At 38.3% G+C, this 19,448-nt stretch overlaps 3 protein-coding genes and 1 long non-coding RNA gene across 4 annotated transcripts in view; 3 read left to right on the top strand and 1 right to left on the bottom strand.

Annotated features, from left to right (window-relative positions):
• LOC149499757 (uncharacterized) overlaps positions 1-19,448 on the top strand; it is a 145,397-nt gene that overhangs the window by 94,811 nt on the left and 31,138 nt on the right. The window lies entirely within an intron of this gene.
• CecD (cecropin D) lies at positions 4,551-6,524 on the bottom strand. The gene is made up of 2 exons (XM_028187760.2): positions 6,367-6,524; positions 4,551-4,708 (listed from the first exon to the last, which is right to left on the bottom strand). Exons 1-2 carry the CDS (start codon positions 6,457-6,459, stop codon positions 4,616-4,618), a joined length of 186 nt encoding a protein of 61 aa, XP_028043561.2. The 5' UTR covers positions 6,460-6,524; the 3' UTR covers positions 4,551-4,615.
• On the top strand, positions 12,995-14,791 carry Enb2 (antibacterial peptide enbocin 2). Its single transcript, XM_089738813.1, has 2 exons — positions 12,995-13,152; positions 14,601-14,791. The coding sequence occupies exons 1-2, from the start codon at positions 13,066-13,068 to the stop codon at positions 14,691-14,693; spliced, it is 180 nt and encodes a 59-aa protein (XP_089594939.1). The 5' UTR covers positions 12,995-13,065; the 3' UTR covers positions 14,694-14,791.
• LOC114253051 (cecropin-D) lies at positions 17,805-19,394 on the top strand. The gene is made up of 2 exons (XM_028187794.2): positions 17,805-17,958; positions 19,230-19,394. Exons 1-2 carry the CDS (start codon positions 17,872-17,874, stop codon positions 19,341-19,343), a joined length of 201 nt encoding a protein of 66 aa, XP_028043595.2. The 5' UTR covers positions 17,805-17,871; the 3' UTR covers positions 19,344-19,394.

Raw genomic sequence — 19,448 nt, forward strand, 5'->3', positions numbered from 1 at the left:
TCACAAGCATTATGATTTGGCGGGTAGACAGTAATTATACAATGCAATCTATACTTCGAGCGAAACCCTCAATTTGGATGCAGTGTTCACGTTAATATGACCTTAAGCTCGGGTACAAAATATACTCATTTGCGACCACAAAAGGACTACTCCTCTCCATCGACTATCAAAAATTCTAAGCAGGAAATGTATCAAATATTTAAAAAAATCTTTATAATTGAGACCGTATGTTAATGTGCGAACAAAAAATTTTTGCTGAATAGTTTTTATGTATTTTCAATCCGACACGTACTTAAAAAGCATCTTCGATAGAATCCTTATAGACTTTCAAGACTAAGCAGTACCTCTCCTAATAAAGACTCCACACAGAATTGTCCAAATTCAGATGTTGAACTCGTTCGTAACTGATGAGTTTTCACTCAGTTTGGTTTATGGAAGCGCCAATGTTTGGTTTCTCTTTTACGTCAATGTTCCATGAAGCGTGTCCTGAGGAATTGCTCGACTTTATTCCATCATCTCCCTATATCATCACACTTCCGTACTGGAGACAAGTTCTTGGAATACAACGCACACTTATCCATAGTACGTTTCACAGATCGATTTGCGGTTTCCATACGACTCTGCTCTGACTTCCACGAAAGCCGGCGACTATCTACACATAGATTAGATGAAAATTACATGCAAATGAAGTATTGATCGGCTTGTAATTTTATAATATCTTAGAATCTTAACCAAGCAATGTAATATTTTTGGTGTCACAAACAAACACTGACTTTCGTTTGCAGTATATTATTAAAAGGTGTTTATACTTTAGTAAGAAATTTCTGGAGTCATGACAAAAATCATATCAAATCCCAATTCGGGCATACCGCAACGAGGCGTACATACAGACAGACAAAACCAGCTACTTACTTTATGAGGTTGAACTTGTTGTCATATGAAACAAAGTTTATCAAAGTCTGAATAAGTTCATGTAAGCATTTCGTGAGGTTCTTCCCTGCAATCGTTTCGAGTTAATGTCCTAATTATCAATTTATTAATTAAATAAATTTAGAACACAGTTCATAGTTGGTAACAAGGCACATACAGTCTAAGCCCAGATTCATCCTAGATCAGAACGCACCATTTGAAATTTCTAATAAACAATCTTAAGCAATCTACTGATCTATTATAAATACAGACTAATAAGTACTTTTTTCAAAGAAAACTCCTAAAGGTTTTGGCAAATGGAGTTGCATTGTTAGTTCTTCCACAATTTCATATATCCTTAATGGACGGAAGATAATGCATTTGACATCAACATTGTATTAAATGACATGTTATATGTGACGTAGACATAATTAACATTGATTTTAAGTAGTAATCTCATTCATTTCACTATAAGTGGATATTACAATTGAAATTTAAAATACCACAAATAAAACTGTATCTAATGTCTGTCATTGATAGATAGACTGCGTATTGAATAAGACAGGGATCAATTCCCTTATATTAGCGAGTAATTTTGCAAGACTTTTAAACAAATTGGCCAAGAGGCGATAACTTCCAACCTTTTATTTTATCCTATCCACTTACAATTTTATAAATCGCCTGCAGCTCTACCCCTAGAATCAGGAATAGGGACCCTAACCACTGTTGAAATCATTGAAGAGTTTGACGTGAAACTTAGCCTCTAGAATCAGCCTGCGGAGTTTTTCGCCGGAACACCTCAGTGGAGCGTGCTTCGCGAGGCAGCTGCCCTTGTGCTATCAGGTCTCTTTCAGCTCAGCCTAACCCATCTATGAAGCTATGGAGGCCTCTCAGCAATGCTTCCATTCTTAAATAAAATAGACGATAGCCCCGTGTTTTGTAAAACGTATGGATGTTCAGCTGTTGGTATGTTTATTCTTGTCTCTTAGAGTTTATGCACGTTGGATGCGAAATGCTTGCTGATTAACTGTCGCAAGCTCTTGGGCCTCACGTTTTTGTGATATACTGGCATTTTATGAACATCGCAACGAGTGATGCGTACTTTGACGTTCAGCGGAATTTGGTAATCATTTTCAGTTCGAAATTGAAAGGTTATGTACGTTATGGCTCTGTCGATCTGGATCAGCACTGTCCTGACATACGATAATATGCCAAATGTGACTGGTATTAACAGTGACTATGTGGTATTCACTGGTATAGTACTATGTTCTAATCTCAACCTGTAAATATCATAAAATGCGTCTAAAGAATTCGCCGAGTAATTAGCAACGCTGAGTAATTAGTAATTAGCAAAAATTCAAACGTACTGCTCGCTCCGTAAAGTTCACCTTGGATCTCATGTGACGAAAGAAATACCATAGCTCTTGGAAGACACCGTGGTGTTAGAAGCTCGCAAATCTGGTTACTAACCTAATGTCTATTCTATACGCAGTAATTATGCTAAGAAGACTCATGAGTATATCAGTGATACATGTTCGATGCTTTCAGATTGTATTTTTCAAGATGGACAGGACTATTGACTTAATACTTTCTAATGGAGGAAATCCCAATGTGGTCGATATCGATTTTCCTAGTTTTAGTCGACGAGGTCTAGTAATCGACTCCTATTAATTGTTAGAAGTTCTCGATTGAAACATCGAGCTTTTCAAGATAGTGTAGGTATAAGTTGTGTTACGTGCACCAAACTGTTTAAAGAATTACGCATATTTTAGTAGGAAGTATCTTTGTTGTACTTTAAAAGTTCAGTTAACCAGTCGATAACCGTGCGCCCGATTGTCCTGGTGGAACTGGGACATCCTCTGAGCCACCAGTAATCCCTCCCAGTTTCCAAAAAGAATAAGTTCGTCTGTGAGGTACAACATGAGCTTTAGATTTTCTTATGTCTTCAAAGGCAGACGAGTGTACGGCTATCTTGACATGACATTGATATGAGCAACGTCGGGGATGCATAGAAGGTACTGCTCATTGCATAAGGCTCTCCTTGAATATCATTTGACGAAAGAAATACCGTAGCTCTTAGAAGAAACCGTGGTGTTACAAGCTCGCAGATCTGGTTACCAACATTACGTATTTTCCTCATACGCAGTAATTATGCTAAGTGACTCATGAGTAGGAGATCAGTGATACAAGTTCGATGTGTTAAGACTGTATTTTTCAAGATGGACCCCTGTCCATATACCCTGTCAATATCCCTATATTGACTTACTATGGTCTAAAATGGTCATGAGGTCTAAAAATCGACCCATATCAATTGTTAGAAGTTCTTGAGTCTTTCGAGTCTTTCAAGATAGTGTATAAGTGGTGTTACGTGCACCAAATTGTTGTAAGAATGACGCATATTTTAGTAAAAAGTATCTTTGCTTTACTTTAAAAAACTTCAACCGGTCGATAAGCATGAAACCCGCTTGTCGTGGTGGAACTGGGACATCCTCAAAGCCACCAGTAATCCCTCCCAGTCTCCAAAAAGAATAAGTTCGTAAGTACAATATCAAAAACTATGCTAGTTGAATGGGATTTTTAACTTGGCTACGAGGTCTGAGGTATTGCTTCATTTTTGAAAAGGGGCCATTTTCACAAATTAGTTTGGGAATCCCTGGTCTAGTGGATTAGACATCAAAAAGCTGCTTTATTTCAAATGGACGGAGTGTTGTTCCCACGAAGTTTATTTTTAATTTTAATTGCCCCTGTGAGAACAGGTGAGCATCCCACCCACCTGACGGTGAGTGGTTACCGTCGCCCGTGGACTTCAGCAATGCCAGGGGCAGAGTTAAGCCGCTGCCTACCGTTAAGTACTCTCCAAGATCTTTACTTGAATACTTTATAAGATAACTCCGCGATGAAGGAATAGCAATGCTTAATAATACTTGATAATTCAGTGACTTCAGCCGTTGGTGGTCGTTAAGGGTAGCATGTGTCCAGATGTGCCCACCCATATGTATGAATAGTGGGAGCGCTCCTTTATAAGGGCCAAGTGAAAATAACACCTCCTATCTCAAAGACAAGTTCGAATCAAAGCATTCACTTCATTCAGAAATAAAAGCACCCGTATAGTCCTAACAATACAGTTCATGTTGGCTTAATTACATAATCATAATTTAGTCTTGAACATTGTAAAACTTCCAATAAAAAGATGTGTGGTGTCGTGGGACACCGGATAGGAACGAAGTTCCATAATATAAAAATATTAATTTTAACTTCTATTCGAGGTATATAGAAAGTAATTATTCGGTTCTACATTTTTTATTATGATTTTTTATTGATACAAATAAAAATAATCGCAAGGGCGGGTCAACCACTCCACAGTGCAACGGAGCAGCCTCATCCTGGGGAACAGCCTGCATGATCACAATATCCGCTACGCTAGGTAAGTATGATTTAGCAAGAGATTAGAGAAATATGAGAACGTCTATCAACTGTGTAGCATCTCGTCACCGCGATTCAGGAATTGTCGAATTTACGTGCAGCGACATCTGTCGATAACAAACTAAATAGAAAAAATCTTACGTTACGGACGTTTTTTCCCGGTTAAGGTACCCCTCCGCATCGTTCCATAAGGAATTTCATTCCAAAAAAAGAAAACATAAAATAATCTTTGTCTTTATTCAATATAATTAATGTTGTTACATTTTGTGGAATAATTTAAGCTCTATCCTTGTCCGAGAGCTTTTGCTTTTGCCAGGGTGTCGACTGCTGGAGCCGCGCTGATGACGGCGTCTCGAACCCTCTGACCCATTTTTTCCTGTTATAATAAAGCAATTAATTAGCACAATTTCAATACAATATGGTGAATGGGTGGCGCTGTATTTCGCGCCCTGACTGCTGAGTTAGCGATCGTGAGTTCGAATCTGACATCGGAAAAGCAATCGTGTGACGCTGTTTGTTTGCATTTTGCATGGTATTTAGAGTATGTAGAATCTGTATACATATATGCATATATTAAATCGTACAATTATGTATGTTTAGCAATATCCTGTTTTCATAGTACAGGGGATCATAGCTTGGGGCTAGCTGATGGCCGTGTGCTATTTTTCCTTGATTCTTTAATTTATAATTCAAAATCAAACACCAATCCAGGTAGCCGGATTTTCACCACGTAATGTCTATGGACATATTTATGTGGTAAAAATCCATTTGGATTCACATACCACTTAGCTCCAGATCAAAACGTCTAGTCAAGTAGAGCTTAAAAAATGATGCATATCTATATGTTTCCCAGATCCAAGATTTAATATTATTTATTTATTAATTACATCTCATTTATTTTTCACATTGGCGGGCTTAATGCCTAAGGCGTTCTTTACTGGGCAACAAAATGCATAATTCAGAATAATAAATTGATTTAGATTAAAACGACACTTAATATATTAGGTACATTTTTCACCACCTTCACCGTTGGATGTGGAAGTTGGATTAATACTGGTGGTAGGACCTCTTGTGAGTCCGCACGGGTAAGTACCACCACCCCACCTATTTCTGCCGTGAAGCAGTAATGCGTTTCGGTTTGAATGGTGGGGTAGCCGTTGTAACTATACTTAGAACTTAGAACTATATACTTAGAACTATATACTTAGAACTATATATTTAGAACTATATACTTAGAACTATATACTTAGAACTTATATCTCAAGGTGGGTGGTGCATTTACATCGTAGATGTCTATGGCCTCCAGTAACCACTTAACACCGGGTGGGCTGTGAGCTTATCCACTCATCTAAGCAATAATATATATATATATATATATATAATGCCGTTGCCGGCGGCTCGAATTAAGAAAATAAGCAACTCTTTCAGGGGGCTGGGTGTACAGCTTTTCAACAAGATCCCACAAAACGTTCAACTACTACCTGTTCATAGATTTAAGAAAACTGTCAAGGAACGTTTGTGCAACAAGGCATATTATAAAGTTAAGGATTTTTTACTAGATGGCACTACGTGGGAATGAGGCGTTCGCTCCTGGCCTTTTCATTTTTCATTATTATTATTATTTATTTGAATTGTATTTTTTTGACTTGTTTTTTTGTATACTGTAAATATGTTTTCTTGTTTAAAAAAAAAGAAAATAGTTGAGAAAATACAAAAAAAAAAAAAAGCCCGCTGAGTTTGTTTCGCCGGTTCTTCTCAGGACTGTGGCTTTTTTTGGAACCGGTGGTAGAGTTAACATTTTCTTTTACATTTTGACATTCAACAAGTGTGTTTTTGATGACATCCAAGTTGAAGTAAATGATTTTGAATTTGAATTTGAATTTGAATAAGCCACAGTCTACGAACAAGGTAAATAAAAAAGATATTTTCAAAAATATACCGTTTCAAATGTATTGTACAGTAAGTGGGGCGATCAAACAGCGAAAGTGGCTTCACTTCAATCTACGATTCACTAACATCTAGGACAATACTCACAAGATCCTTGAAGAAGTTGCCGGGAGCTGCCGAGACCGAAGCCGTGGCGAAAACAATAGCGAACACGAAAACGAAAACTTTCGAGAATTTCATTTTGTATTTTCGCGAAATCGAAACTCAACGTACGAGCTGCAACGAACTGAATACTGCTCTACTGACATGGATGCGCTTTTATACTGTCTCGCTGATAATACCTGTTTCTTGGGGCTATGCGAAATTGAACCATATTGTCAGTACGTAAGGACGTCTGCATTACTCTCCTGAGGTGTTTGTTCCTACGGTTCTTCCCTACGAGTGCGCGGGTTAAAGATTATATTGAACTGTAATCTATTGAAATCTTATTTGTAGTTTCGGAGCAGTACTCCTGTGTTCAGACTTAGATTTGAGTCATTAGGCTACACATTAGCTAAATCACCCGATGTAATCGTTTCCGATCCGGAGTTAGATTCTACGAAGCACTGCTCTTGCTAGGGCCAGTGATATTGCACTCCCAGCTTGAGCCCCGAGAGCTCACCTACACGCTAGTATGAAGCTGAAATAGCCTCTCAAGGCCTCAGCATAGGTAGGAAAAAAAAAACAGGGAACCTAGCATGACCCTTTTAGATGTCTAGAATAGGTACGAAAAAAAAATATTATATCGTCTACTAAGTCTCTCCTCCTCCTTGCGTCGTATTCCTCATTGCTAAGGGTCGTGACCAGCCTTTTGTATCACGCACGGTCTTTCTCCGTTTATTCTTGTCTCTGGCGGTGTGGAGGGCGCTATGAAACGTGGAATCAAGAGCGGTACGGATCTGGTCGGACCAACGTATTGGGCTGCACCCCCGAGGTCTTTTCTCATCTACCTTACCGGTCACGATGAGCCTCTCGAGATTGCTACCATCCTTCCGTGCAACGTGACCGAAGTATCCAAGGACTCTGCGAAGACACTCGGATGACAGCCGCCAGGAGATTGAGTTCTTGCAAAATTGATACGTTGGTCCGAAATGCTGTCCACGGAATGCGCAGCTAATAAGTCGCTACCTCTACTAAAAGCGGCTGTGGCTTGACTCAAGCGTGTTCAAATCTGCAAGCAGGTGGCAGGCATAGTATATTACTAAGGAAACGCATCCCTGACACGTGCTTACGAACGACTTTCCCGATGAAGGTATTTATAGAAAAATTACTGAATTTGCGTAATTAGTGACAGTAAATCTTTATGTGAGGTTGTATTGGAGGTATTACTGAAATTGTGCTAATTAATTGCTTTACGAGACGCCATCATCAGCGCGGCTCCAGCAGTCAACACCCTGGCACAAGCAAAAGCTCTCGGACAAGGATAGAGCTTAAATTATTCCAGAAAATGTAACATTAATTATCTATACTAATATTATAAAAACATGCTGCGCCAAATTCTTATAATGTGGAATAAGGGGAGTAAAGAGGAAATATTTGTTTGTTTGTTTGTTTTGAATAGGCTTTGAAACTACTGAACCGATTTGAAAATTATTTCACTGTTTAGGAGCTACATTATTTCCGAGTGACATAGGCTATATTCTTCTTTTTTTTTAATTAAGGATCCTTACTAAAACTCCAATAATGTAACGCAAGGTGTAAAAAATTATCTAAAGTATTCTTTACATCGCGTGCGCTGCAAAAACTATTGATGATAGAATAAAATAATTTACTATAGCTTTGTAGAACACATTATTTACAAAAAATGTGGCGTCAGCATATTTCCGACTATTATAGCTATGCCACAATAAGTGTTCATTTATTTAAAAAAAAGAAACTACGTCAAATATCGTTCACAGGGTAGCTTTTTTTATAATTGTGGGTTTACTGGTGGCCCGGAGGCCTTTCCAGTTTCACAAGGACAGGTGGGCGAGCAAGGGCTCGGACAAAGCAAGGGCTCAGCCAGTACAAGGAAGCTCTGACTCAATAAACTCAATGGCTTTTGTTTTGCATGTATGACCTTTTTACGAAAACTAGAAAAATAATAAAAAAATAGATAAAAACAAATATTATTTAAACGAATATAAATTAAAAAAAAAATTCAAACTATCTTTATAATTTTCTATTTTTAGAGACCTGACGCAAATATAAGGGATAATGTGTGTGTATTATAATTTTTTATTTTTAAAAATTTGTTAAAGACCCGAGCGGAGCCTGAGCGGGCCGCTAGTATTGAATAAAGACCAAGATTATTTTATGTTTTCTTTTTTTATTGGAAGTTTTACAATAGTCAAGACTAAATTGTGATTATGTAATTAAGCCAACATGAGCTGTATTGTTAGGACTATACGGGTGCTTTTATTTCTGAATGAAGAGAATGCTTTGATTCGAACTTGTCTTTGAGATAGGAGGTCTTATTTTCACTTGGCCCTTATAAAGGAGCGCTCCCACTATTCATACATATGGGTGGGCACATCTGGACACATGCTACCCTTAACGACCACCAACGGCTGAAGTCACTGAATTATCAAGTATTATTAAGCATTGCTATTCCTTCATCGCGGAGTTATCTTATAAAGTATTCAAGTAAAGATCTTGAAGAGTACTTAACGGTAGGCAGCGGCTTAACTCTGCCCCTGGCATTGCTGAAGTCCACGGGCGACGGTAACCACTCACTGTCAGGTGGGCCGGATGCTCATCTGTATACAAGGACAATTAAAAATAAAAATAAACTTCGTAGGAACTACACCCTGAGCTCATAGTCGATTTGAAATAAAGCAGCTTTTGGATGTCTAATCCACTAGACCAGGGATTCCCAAACTTTTTTGGGAAAATGGCCCCTTTTCAAAAATGAAGCAATACCTCAGGTCTCATAGCCAAGTTAAAAATTATATTCAATTAGCAGAGTGTTTGATATTGTACTTACGAATTTATTCTTTTTGGAGGCTGGGAGGGATTAATGGTGGCTTTGAGGATGTCCCAGTTCCACCAGGACAAACGGGTGCATGCTTATCGACTGGTTGAAGTTTTTTAAAGTTCAACAAAGATACTTCCTACTAAAATATGCGTCATTCTTATGACAATTTAGTGCACGTAGCACTACCTACTTATACAGTATCGGGAAATATTCGAGGTCTTATCATCAAAAATTTCTAGCAATTAATAGGGGTCGATGTTTAGACCTCATCGACTAAAACTGGTAAAACTGGTATGGATCACATTGGAATTTCCTCCTTTAGAAAGTACTAAGTCAATATCCCTGTCCATCTTGAAAAATACAGTCTCAACAGATCGAGCTTGTATCGCTGATCTCCTACTCATGAGTCTAGTTACCATAATTACTGCGTATGAGAAATAGTCATAATGTTGGTAACCAGATCTGCGAACTTGTAACACCACGGTGTCTTCCAAGAGCTACGGTATTTCTTTCGAGACATGAGATTAAAAAATGGAAGCATTGCTGAGAGGCCTCTATAGCTTCATAGATGGGTTATGCTGAGCTGAAAGAGACCTGATAACACAAGGGCAGCTGCCTTGCGAAGCACGCCCCCCTGAGGTGTTCCGGCGAAAACTCCGCAGGCTGATGCTAGAGGCTAAGTTTCACATCAAACTCTTCATTGACTTCAACAGTTATTAGGGTCCCTATTCCCCTAGGGTTATAACTGCAGGCGTCTAGTAAAATTGTTAGTGGATAGGATGAAATAAAAGGTTGGAAGTTATCGCCTCTTGGCCAATTTGTTTAAAAGTCTTGCTAAATTTCTTGCTAATATAAGGGAATTGATCCCTGTCTTATTCAATACGCAGTCGATCTATCAATGACAGACATTAGGATACAATTTTATTTGTGGTATTTTAAATTTTAATTGCAATATTCACTTATACTGAAATGAATGAGATTACTACTTAAAATCAATGTCGATTATGTCTACGTTTTTTTTTATCTTCCTTGTAGGCAGACGAGCATACGGCCCACCTGTTGTTGAGTGATTACCGTCGCCCATGGACTTCAGCAATGCCAGGGGGAGAGCCAAGCCGCTGCCTACCGCTTAATAATACATCACATGCTACATACCATTTAATACAATGTTGATGCATTATCTAACCTCCATTAAGGATATATAAAATTGTTGTCCATTTGCCAAACATTTAGGAGTTTTCTTTGAAAAAAATATATCTTATTAGTCTGTATCTATAATGGACTAGCGACCCGCCCTCGCTTCGCTTCGGAAACATAAAATTTTATTATTGATAGCTGAGTCCCGCGATTTAACCCGCGGTTATTGGCGTACCGTGGGTGAGGCCGCAAGGCGAAGCTAGTCTAAAAAATAGCTTAAGTTACTCCCTATATCATCAGCTATCCATCAGTGAAAGTCCGTTCAAAATCGGTCCAGCTGTTCCAGAGATTAGCCGGAACAAACAGACAGACAGACAGAAAAAAATTGTAAAAAAATGTTATTTTGGTGTATGTACCGTATAAGTATATTCATATGCATGAAGTAAAAAGCGGCTATTTCAATATTACAAAGAGACACACCAATTTAATTTATATGTATAGATAAGTAGATAGCTTAACATTGTTTAGTAGGAATTTCAAATGGTGCGGATCTAGGATAATGACTCTGGGCTTAGACTGCATGCGTCTTGTTATCAACTATGAACTATATCCTAAATTTGTTTAATTAATAAATTGATAATTAGGACATTATATCGAAACGATTGCAGGGAAGAACCTCACGAAATGCTTACATGAACTTATTCAGACTTTGATAAACTTTGTTTCATATGACAATAAGTTCAACCTCATAAAGTAAGTAGCTGGTTTTGTCTGTATGTATGTACGCCTCGTTACGGTATGCTCGAATTGGGATTTGATATGATTTTTCCCATGAATCCAATAATTTCTTACTAAAGTTTAAATACCTCGTTATAATAGAAAGTTACTGTTTTTCATGGCACCTGATATGGATGTCTTGTGATTCTACACGGGTAGGTACCACCGCCTTGCTTATTTATGCTGTGAAGCAGTAATGCGTTTCGGTTCGAAGGGTGGGCAGCCGTTGTAACTATACTAAGACCTTAGAAGTTACATCTCAAGGTGGGTGGCGCGTTTACGTTGTGGATGTCTATGGGCTCCAGTAACCACTTAACACCAGGTGAGCTGTGAGCTCGTCCACCCATCTAAGCAATAAAAAAAATAAAAAAGAACTTTTTTCCAGTACGGAAGTGTGATGTTATAGGGAGATGTTGGAATTAAGTCAGGACATGCTTCAACGAGTTCAACATCTGAATGTGGACAGTTCTGTTTGGAATCTTTATTAGGAGAGGTACTGCCTGGTCTTGAAGGCTTTTGAAAATTCATTCAAAGATGCCTTTTAAAACCGTGTCGTAATTAAAATACATAAAATGAATTCAACAAAAAACGTTACAACGTGTCTTTGTTCGCACATTAACATACTGTCTCTCAATTATAAAGATTTTTTTATATATTTGATACATTTCCTGCTTAGAATTTCGAAACATCGAGAGGAGTCGTCCTTTTGTGGACGCAGATGAGTTCACGAACTCTATATAATTTGTTTTCCGAGCTCAAGGTTATACCAATGTGAACGCTGCATCCAAATTGAGGCGTTCGCTCGAAGTATAGATTGCATTGTATAATTACTGTCTACCCTCCAAATCATAATGCTTGGAGTGATACGGGAATATTGTACAATGACACGTAGAATGAGAGGCATCTTAATATTATACAAGCATACCGTGATCACCAATTGGTATTTATTAATCTTAGAGCTTTTCATAAGGCAGCTTGAGCAATTACCAGCATCCTGCCTATTGCTGCTGCTAAGCCGTTATGAGCCTCGCTTTGAAGGGTGAGACGGCCATAATAATTTTAACCTCGGGCCTCAAGATCCGTTAACAACTTACCATTAGGTGGATTATGAGTTAGGTTATTATTATGCAATAAAATAAAGTATATCTTGGACCTTTCTTGACTTTTAATTCAGGCTATTGAGCGCACGTCATACAAGTTAGTTATCAGAGCCTTTATCCACATACACTGGGTAATCGCGACAATTATGAGGTGGTATCCTCGCTGACTTACATACTACTGAACCACCATGAAACGAGGTACTTTCTTTCATCATGAACAACTCAGTTGAAGGGGATAGTCATGCGACTGTTCACGCTGAACAAAGCCCTTATAGTTCAATGTAACAAGTTTGGTTTCCAACTTTTGCAATCTGTAATACCGTTTACATGAATTTTGAAATATTATTTTCAAAATCTATGTCATTCTATGGTTTTGCATCGAGGCGATTACATTGGCGAGGATTGACGTGTATATAGCTGATGTCGCTGACTGGCGGAGATCACTTATCATCAGGTGCACTATTCATTTGTTGACTGACAACTGCAACGATGTTTCCCGAGCGCTATGACATGTCTTTCTTCAAACGAGGCTTGTGGACAGTACTTAACGGTAGGCAGTAGCTTGGCTCTGCCCCTTGGATTACTGAAGTCCATGGGCGACGGTAACCGCTCACCATCAGGTGGGCCGTACGCTCGTCTGCCTACTAACTAGTGCAGTAAAAAACCAAAAAGAAAAGTAAACAAGCGAAGTCGCGAGCCCCGCTGTCTCACACGTAAATGATACTTTGATAGATTATTTCATCAACACCTCTTGACTATATAAAGCCCGCAGAGGCATCGATCTACATATTGTGTTCCTGACTCGGCACTCGAACCCGCTTTAGTAGAACAATTAAAATGAATTTCACGAGAATCATATTTTTCTTGTTCGTTGTTGTTTTCGCGACCGCATCAGCGAAACCTTGGAACTTCTTCAAGGAAATCGTGAGTACAGATTCATTTGAGTTCAATTGTTTTATAGAAAATACGGTTTTGATGAGTCGAGTGGTTTCCGAAACCCAAAGGGCCATAGAGCCAGGACATTTGACTAAATCCCTGAGTTCTGGACTAAGCCGCGGTTCCAAAGCCTAATTCGATAATCTATTCTCACGGATCGTTTGGAACCTCTGAGTCTGCGGAGGGTTTTCGCTTCTCTCTGTATTTTGTACCGTATGTTCCATGGGGAGCGCTCTGAGGAATTGTTCGAGATGATTCCATCATCTCGTTTTTACCATCGTACTCGCCATCGAAGTAGAGTTCATTTATCCATACTATCTGCCACTGCGGTCATCCACAGTGCGTTTCCAGAGGTGTTTTTGCCACGTACCATCCGGCTACGGAATGAGCTCCCCTCCACGGTGTTTCCCGAGCGCTACGACATGTTCTTCTTCAAACGAGGCTTGTGGAGAGTATTAAGCAGTAGGCTTATTTCGTATACTGCTATACTATTTTGGAATATTTTAAAAGTTTTTTGAAGGTGATTAAGGTCCGGTGTGTATTCAGTTTTAAAGTATATGTAGACATGTATACTCATGTGGTATGGGTGGATATATATGAGCATATTGTTTTTTTTTCTTGTAAACTTATATTTAATTTTTTTTTCTCTTGTTATTTTACTCCTTATTTGACACTGGAAACTTGTCACGTTTTTGTTTTAGCAATTTTTTATTTTTTTGATTGATAATTGCATTTTTTGTGCTGTTGGTTTCCCAAATAAATAAATAAAATATTGTACAGTTTTTCTGCAAATTATGCATGAATGCAAATTAAATCTGCTAATTAATCCGCAAAAGCAGCTTTAATTAGCACTTTACTGTTTTTTTTTTTTTTTATTGCTAGATGGGTGGACGAGCTCGCAGCCCACCTGGTGTTAAGTGGTTACTGGAGCCCATAGACATTTACGACGTAAATGCGCCACCCACCTCGAGATATAAGTTCTAAGGTCTCAAGTATAGTTACAACGGCTGCCCCGCCCTTCAAACCGAAACACATTACTGCTTCACGGCAGAAATAGGTACGGTGGTGGTACCCACCCGCGCGGACTCACAAGAGGTCCTACCACCAGTAATTACGCAAATTATAATTTTGTGGGTTTCATTTTAATTACACGATGTTATTCCTTCACCGTGGAAGTCAATCGTGAACATTTGTTGAGTACGTATTTCATTAGAAAAGTGGTACCCGCCTGCGGGATTCGAACACCGGTGCATCGTTTCAACACGAATGCACCGGACGTCTTATCCGTTAGGCCACAACGACTTCAAGTTTACAGTGTTTACAGTGCTATGCTTGAAAAAGAGGTTTATCACGCAAAGGGGAATGCCTACTGTCTTTGAGTGTGCTGGGTCCAAGATGGACATCAAATGAACCTTTCATAAAACCTTGTTTTTCAGGAGCGCGCCGTGGCGAGGACGCGAGATGCCGTCATCAGCGCGGGTCCGGCGGTGGCGACGGTAGGCGCAGCTGCCGCCGTCGCGTCTGGCTAGACCCAGCACACCGGTCCCCATCACAGCTCGCAGACTGACGTGACCAGCTTGAACCTCGCACAACTAGTTCGGTTCGGTACAGTATTTCCCCCTGTTATAAGTAATAGTTAAAAAAAAACTAACAAAATACGCTTTTATAGAAAATCCAACTTAAAACTTTTTACTATAAAATATTTTTTTCTTATTTTTAATTCAAATTTATTAAAATTTATTTTCTATTTTTAAGTTGGATTTTCTATAAAAGCGTATTTTGTTAGTTTTTTAAACTATTATTTATTTTTCATTTTTTAGTCGAATTTCAATTTTTTCAATATATTTTTTTTAATATTGAGTTGTCATCGGTTCTTAATAAGTATACCAAATGTCGAGTTAATCTGACGTTTTGAAGGGGGGTCAAAATCATGTTCAAAGATTCCGTTACAAACATACATACGTCTGAAGCTAATAAAAGCGTATTAAAAACGAAGAGAACTCCATTGGATGAAGTTCGTGTTAAGATACAAATTGCACATCGAGTGGGCTTGTTCTGTTGGATCAGGTCAGCTCGCGTTCACAAATTGCTTTATATAGAATACAAATATTTCAGAAGTACATACTTATAATGTATAGTGTATCATATAGTAATAGTTCAGTTTGTTTTTTACTCCAATGAAAGTGCCTTTTGGAGACATTAATAAAAAGAAAAAAAGTTTAAAATATGTATTTTTATTGATAACTTTCCTTCAACCTTTACTGAGGAGTATAAAGTATCCGTGACTTGACACCCATTGATGACCGTGGGCTCCAACTGAGTCGTGAGATTGTCGATCGATAGGCAGAACAATAATGTTATGCTATTAACGCTGTGAATAAGGTGCATTTAAATTTCGATTGTGGGGGTTTGCGGAATTTTTATTTTTATTTTTTAGCTTTGTTTGTCGCTTAGATAGATGGACGAGCTCGCAGTCCCCCTGGTGTTAAGTGGTTACTGGAGCTCATAGACATCTACAACGTAAATGCGCCACCTACCATGAGATATAAGTTCTAAGGTCGCAAGTATAGTTACAACAGCTGCCCCACCTTTCAAGCCAAAACGCATTACTGTTTCACAGCAGACCTATGCAGGGTGGTGATACCTACCCGTGAGGACTCACAAGAGGTCCTACCAACAGTAATAGCGCAAACTCTACTACGGCATCCCTAATGCTCCCTTCCATGTAAAGTATGGGGCGTTCATGGCGCCACCATGGGCCGGGAGTACACTTTTTTATTCTTACCTAGTAACCTTGAGGGGTTATTATTCTAGATTCACCAAACTAGTAGGTGAGCACACGGGGCTCAAACTGAAGTACTCATATAAGTGTGATACGACTTACGAGCCAGTGTGAGTAGATATCAGCCGCCTACCTATTTTTACCGCCAAGAAATCTCGGGCGCTGGTTTGAAGTTATTTTACAATAGTATTCAGACTTCAATTTCGCCTCTTAAGGATGGTGGGAACATTTCAGTTGTGATACTGTGTCTTCAGTAGCCACTTCGTACGTGATGGGCCGTGACAGGTTTCAGCCATCCAGAACAATAACGATTATCCCAACCACCACGGATATAATGAAGCATAGTAACTCAAAAAGAATTGTTGCGAGAAAAAAAGTTTTCAGCAGGCAGCGGCTTGGCTTTGTCCCTGGCATTGCTGAAGTCCATGGGCGACGGTAACCACTCACCATCAGGTGGGTCGTATGCTCATCTACCTACGAGGACAATAAAAAAAAACTTTATTGATTAGAAACAAAGTGGAGTATTTAGTACTCAGTTCATATTGGATACGTGAAGCAAAACTTTGGACCCCTTTTTACGAAAACGCGGACGGAGGAGTATGAAATTTCTCACGCTTATAGAGGATATAGAGAAGGAGTGCAGAATGTTGATTTTTTTTTTAATCATGCATAAAAAATACATTAAGTCAATTAAAAAAAACATTACACACACTACCATCTATTTGACACACACACACGCATGCATACTATTTATTTATTGTCAAACTTTTGTTATTGTGTGATCAAATTGAAAATAGAAATTGTTTGTCTTTAATATTATTTATCTATAGTGTAGTCTGGCCGTAGTCTGTGATTATAGAAGTATAAATAGTCTGACATTAGAATCATAATAATGTTCAACTTTTATAATTTAAAAGTTGAACATTATTATGTGTATTATGTAAAACCAAAGTGCGCTTGGTGCGGGCACTGATCTTTCCCATATTCCTCTACGGGGCGAAGACATGGTGCATAAAAAGCCGGGATATCAAAAAGATTGATGCCTTTGAAATGTGGGTGTGACGGAGGATGCTACGAATACCGTTGACTGCCATGAGAACAAACGAGTCCATTCTAAGGAAGCTAGACATCCGAAAAAAGACTCTCTTCCATCTGCCGAGAACGTGCTATGAGCTTCTTCGGACACATCTCTTCGGACACAGATCATGCGGTCTCCCAGACATCAATTAGAGAAGCTCATAATTACGGGTCGCATAGAGGGCAAGCGCGCCGTGGGCAGAACACCAGCCAGATAGTCAGATCTAGCAAGAGAAGCACTCGGTGGTAGTCTGTACCATGCAGTCCATGCCACCCATGATCGGGCACATTGGAAGTACGTCGCATGTGGTCGCGATCCTCAGTAGTGAGAGAACGATATAGAAGAGTTTATAATTTAAATTTATTATACGAATTTCGATTACCGAGTGACCACTTGTCATTATTAAATAACACAGTCTATAAATAAGATAAATGTTATAATATTAACAACTTATTAACAATAACACGCCTGTTCGGGACTTTACTGCGGTCAGTCGCTTCGATGACATTTTGAACTTTGGTTTTACCGTTACTATGGATATCTCACGAAGAAACACGATCGTTTTGTCAACAGTATAAAGACTATTATTGAATAGCATAACAATATCATTTTAATCTTCAACCGCAATTCAATACTTGAATTTTACAAACTTAAGTTTGCATTTCATTGAAACATATATTAGTTCTTAGTGTTCGGCGATGAAGGTTAAATTGTTTTGCAAAGTTCACGATGGAAGGTAAATATATTTTGGTGTTTTTAGTTTGATCCAAGAATAAAAACCCGACTGATTCTTACTGCAAATCATTCGATTGATAGAATCCGTAGAGCCCACAAGTCGTTATCGAAAATGTATTTTACAAAAATAGTATTTATCGCCATCATTTGCATAATGATTATGAGCTGTGCTTCCGCTTGGGACTTTTTTAAAGAGCTTGTAAGTTTTGAATTTTTTTTTTACGTTTTTCCTTTGAAGCGTTATATTGTCATGAGTTGAATAATCTATATATTAATACGTGAAGCAAAAACTTTGTATCCCTTTTTACGAAAATTGCGCGGACGGAGGAGTATGAAATTTTCCATACTTATAGAGAATATAGAGAAGAAGTGCACAATGCTATTTTTTTTTTAAATATTGCATAAAAGATACATTAAATCAATAAAGAAAACATTACACACACTACATACCATGTATTTGACGCACACACGCATGCATACTATTTATTATCAAACTTTTGTTCTTGACGTCTGTTGTCAAATTGAGATTAAATATTGTTTGTCTTTGTTAATTTTTTTTATAGTGTAGCCTTGGCGAAATTTGTGATTATAGAAGTATAAAATACAATAACAATAGTGTACAAACTTACAATTCCAATTAATTATAGTCGAATTTCGACTACTGCGGGACCTCTAGTGCATAGTATTTTGACAATTTGTACAGTATAAGGAGAGAAAGGCTATTTGGTTTAAGCGACATTTCGCTTAATAAACGCCAATTATCTTTGTAATTAAAAGTGCGTTTTATTTGATATTAGCATCAACAGTTCGATCTTTTAAAATTGAACGTCAATTATGTTTGCACCACTTAAATAGCTGAACAAGTTTTTATACAAGGTGGGTGACGCATTTACGTTGTAGATGTCTATGGGCTCCAGTAACCACTTGACACCAGGTGGGCTGTGAGCTCGTCTACCTATAAGGGCAATAACAAAAAAAAAACTTTGTTGAATAGAAACAAAGTGGAGTATTTAGTATGTCAGTTCATATTATTGTACCGAATAGGATAGTATAGACACCGGATAGGAACGAAGTTCCTTAATATAAAAATATTAATTTTAAGTTCTATTCGAGGTATAAAGAAAATAAAACTGGAGGTTTCGCAACAACCCACTGTCATTCGGTAACGTGCGAACTTATTGTGGTACACTTCATTCACGGTTGTTTGCATAAGAGTTAATGTATTGCGCAAACGAACGCTCTGAGATCGTGGTCATTGTATGATAAAAAAAGTTATTTTTTATACGTTATTACAAAGCTAAGTCGTGCACTGTGTGCATTACTAATAAAAATCTTACGTTACGGACGTTTTCTCCCGGTTAGGGTACCCCTCCACATCGTCCCATAAAGAACTTCGTTCCAAAAACATCTCAGGAGTTTAAAACGCTTGGGCTGGACGGATTTATTTATTAAGTAAATGTACATTTACAGGAAGGTGTGGGGCAGAGAGTTCGCGATTCGATCATCAGCGCTGGCCCAGCAATCGACGTACTCCAGAAGGCTAAAGGACTAGTCGACAGTTCTGAATCAAAGGAAGACGAATAAAATTAGATAGAGCGTCGTAGTAGAGCAGAGTGAGATAGAGCGATAGAGTTTAACACTAAACATACTATAACGGGTCAAATGACCCATTTTTAACTTTTGCATTGT

Source organism: Bombyx mandarina, chromosome 26 (assembly GCF_030267445.1).
Source record: "Bombyx mandarina strain Sakado chromosome 26, ASM3026744v2".
NCBI lineage: Eukaryota > Metazoa > Arthropoda > Insecta > Lepidoptera > Bombycidae > Bombyx > Bombyx mandarina.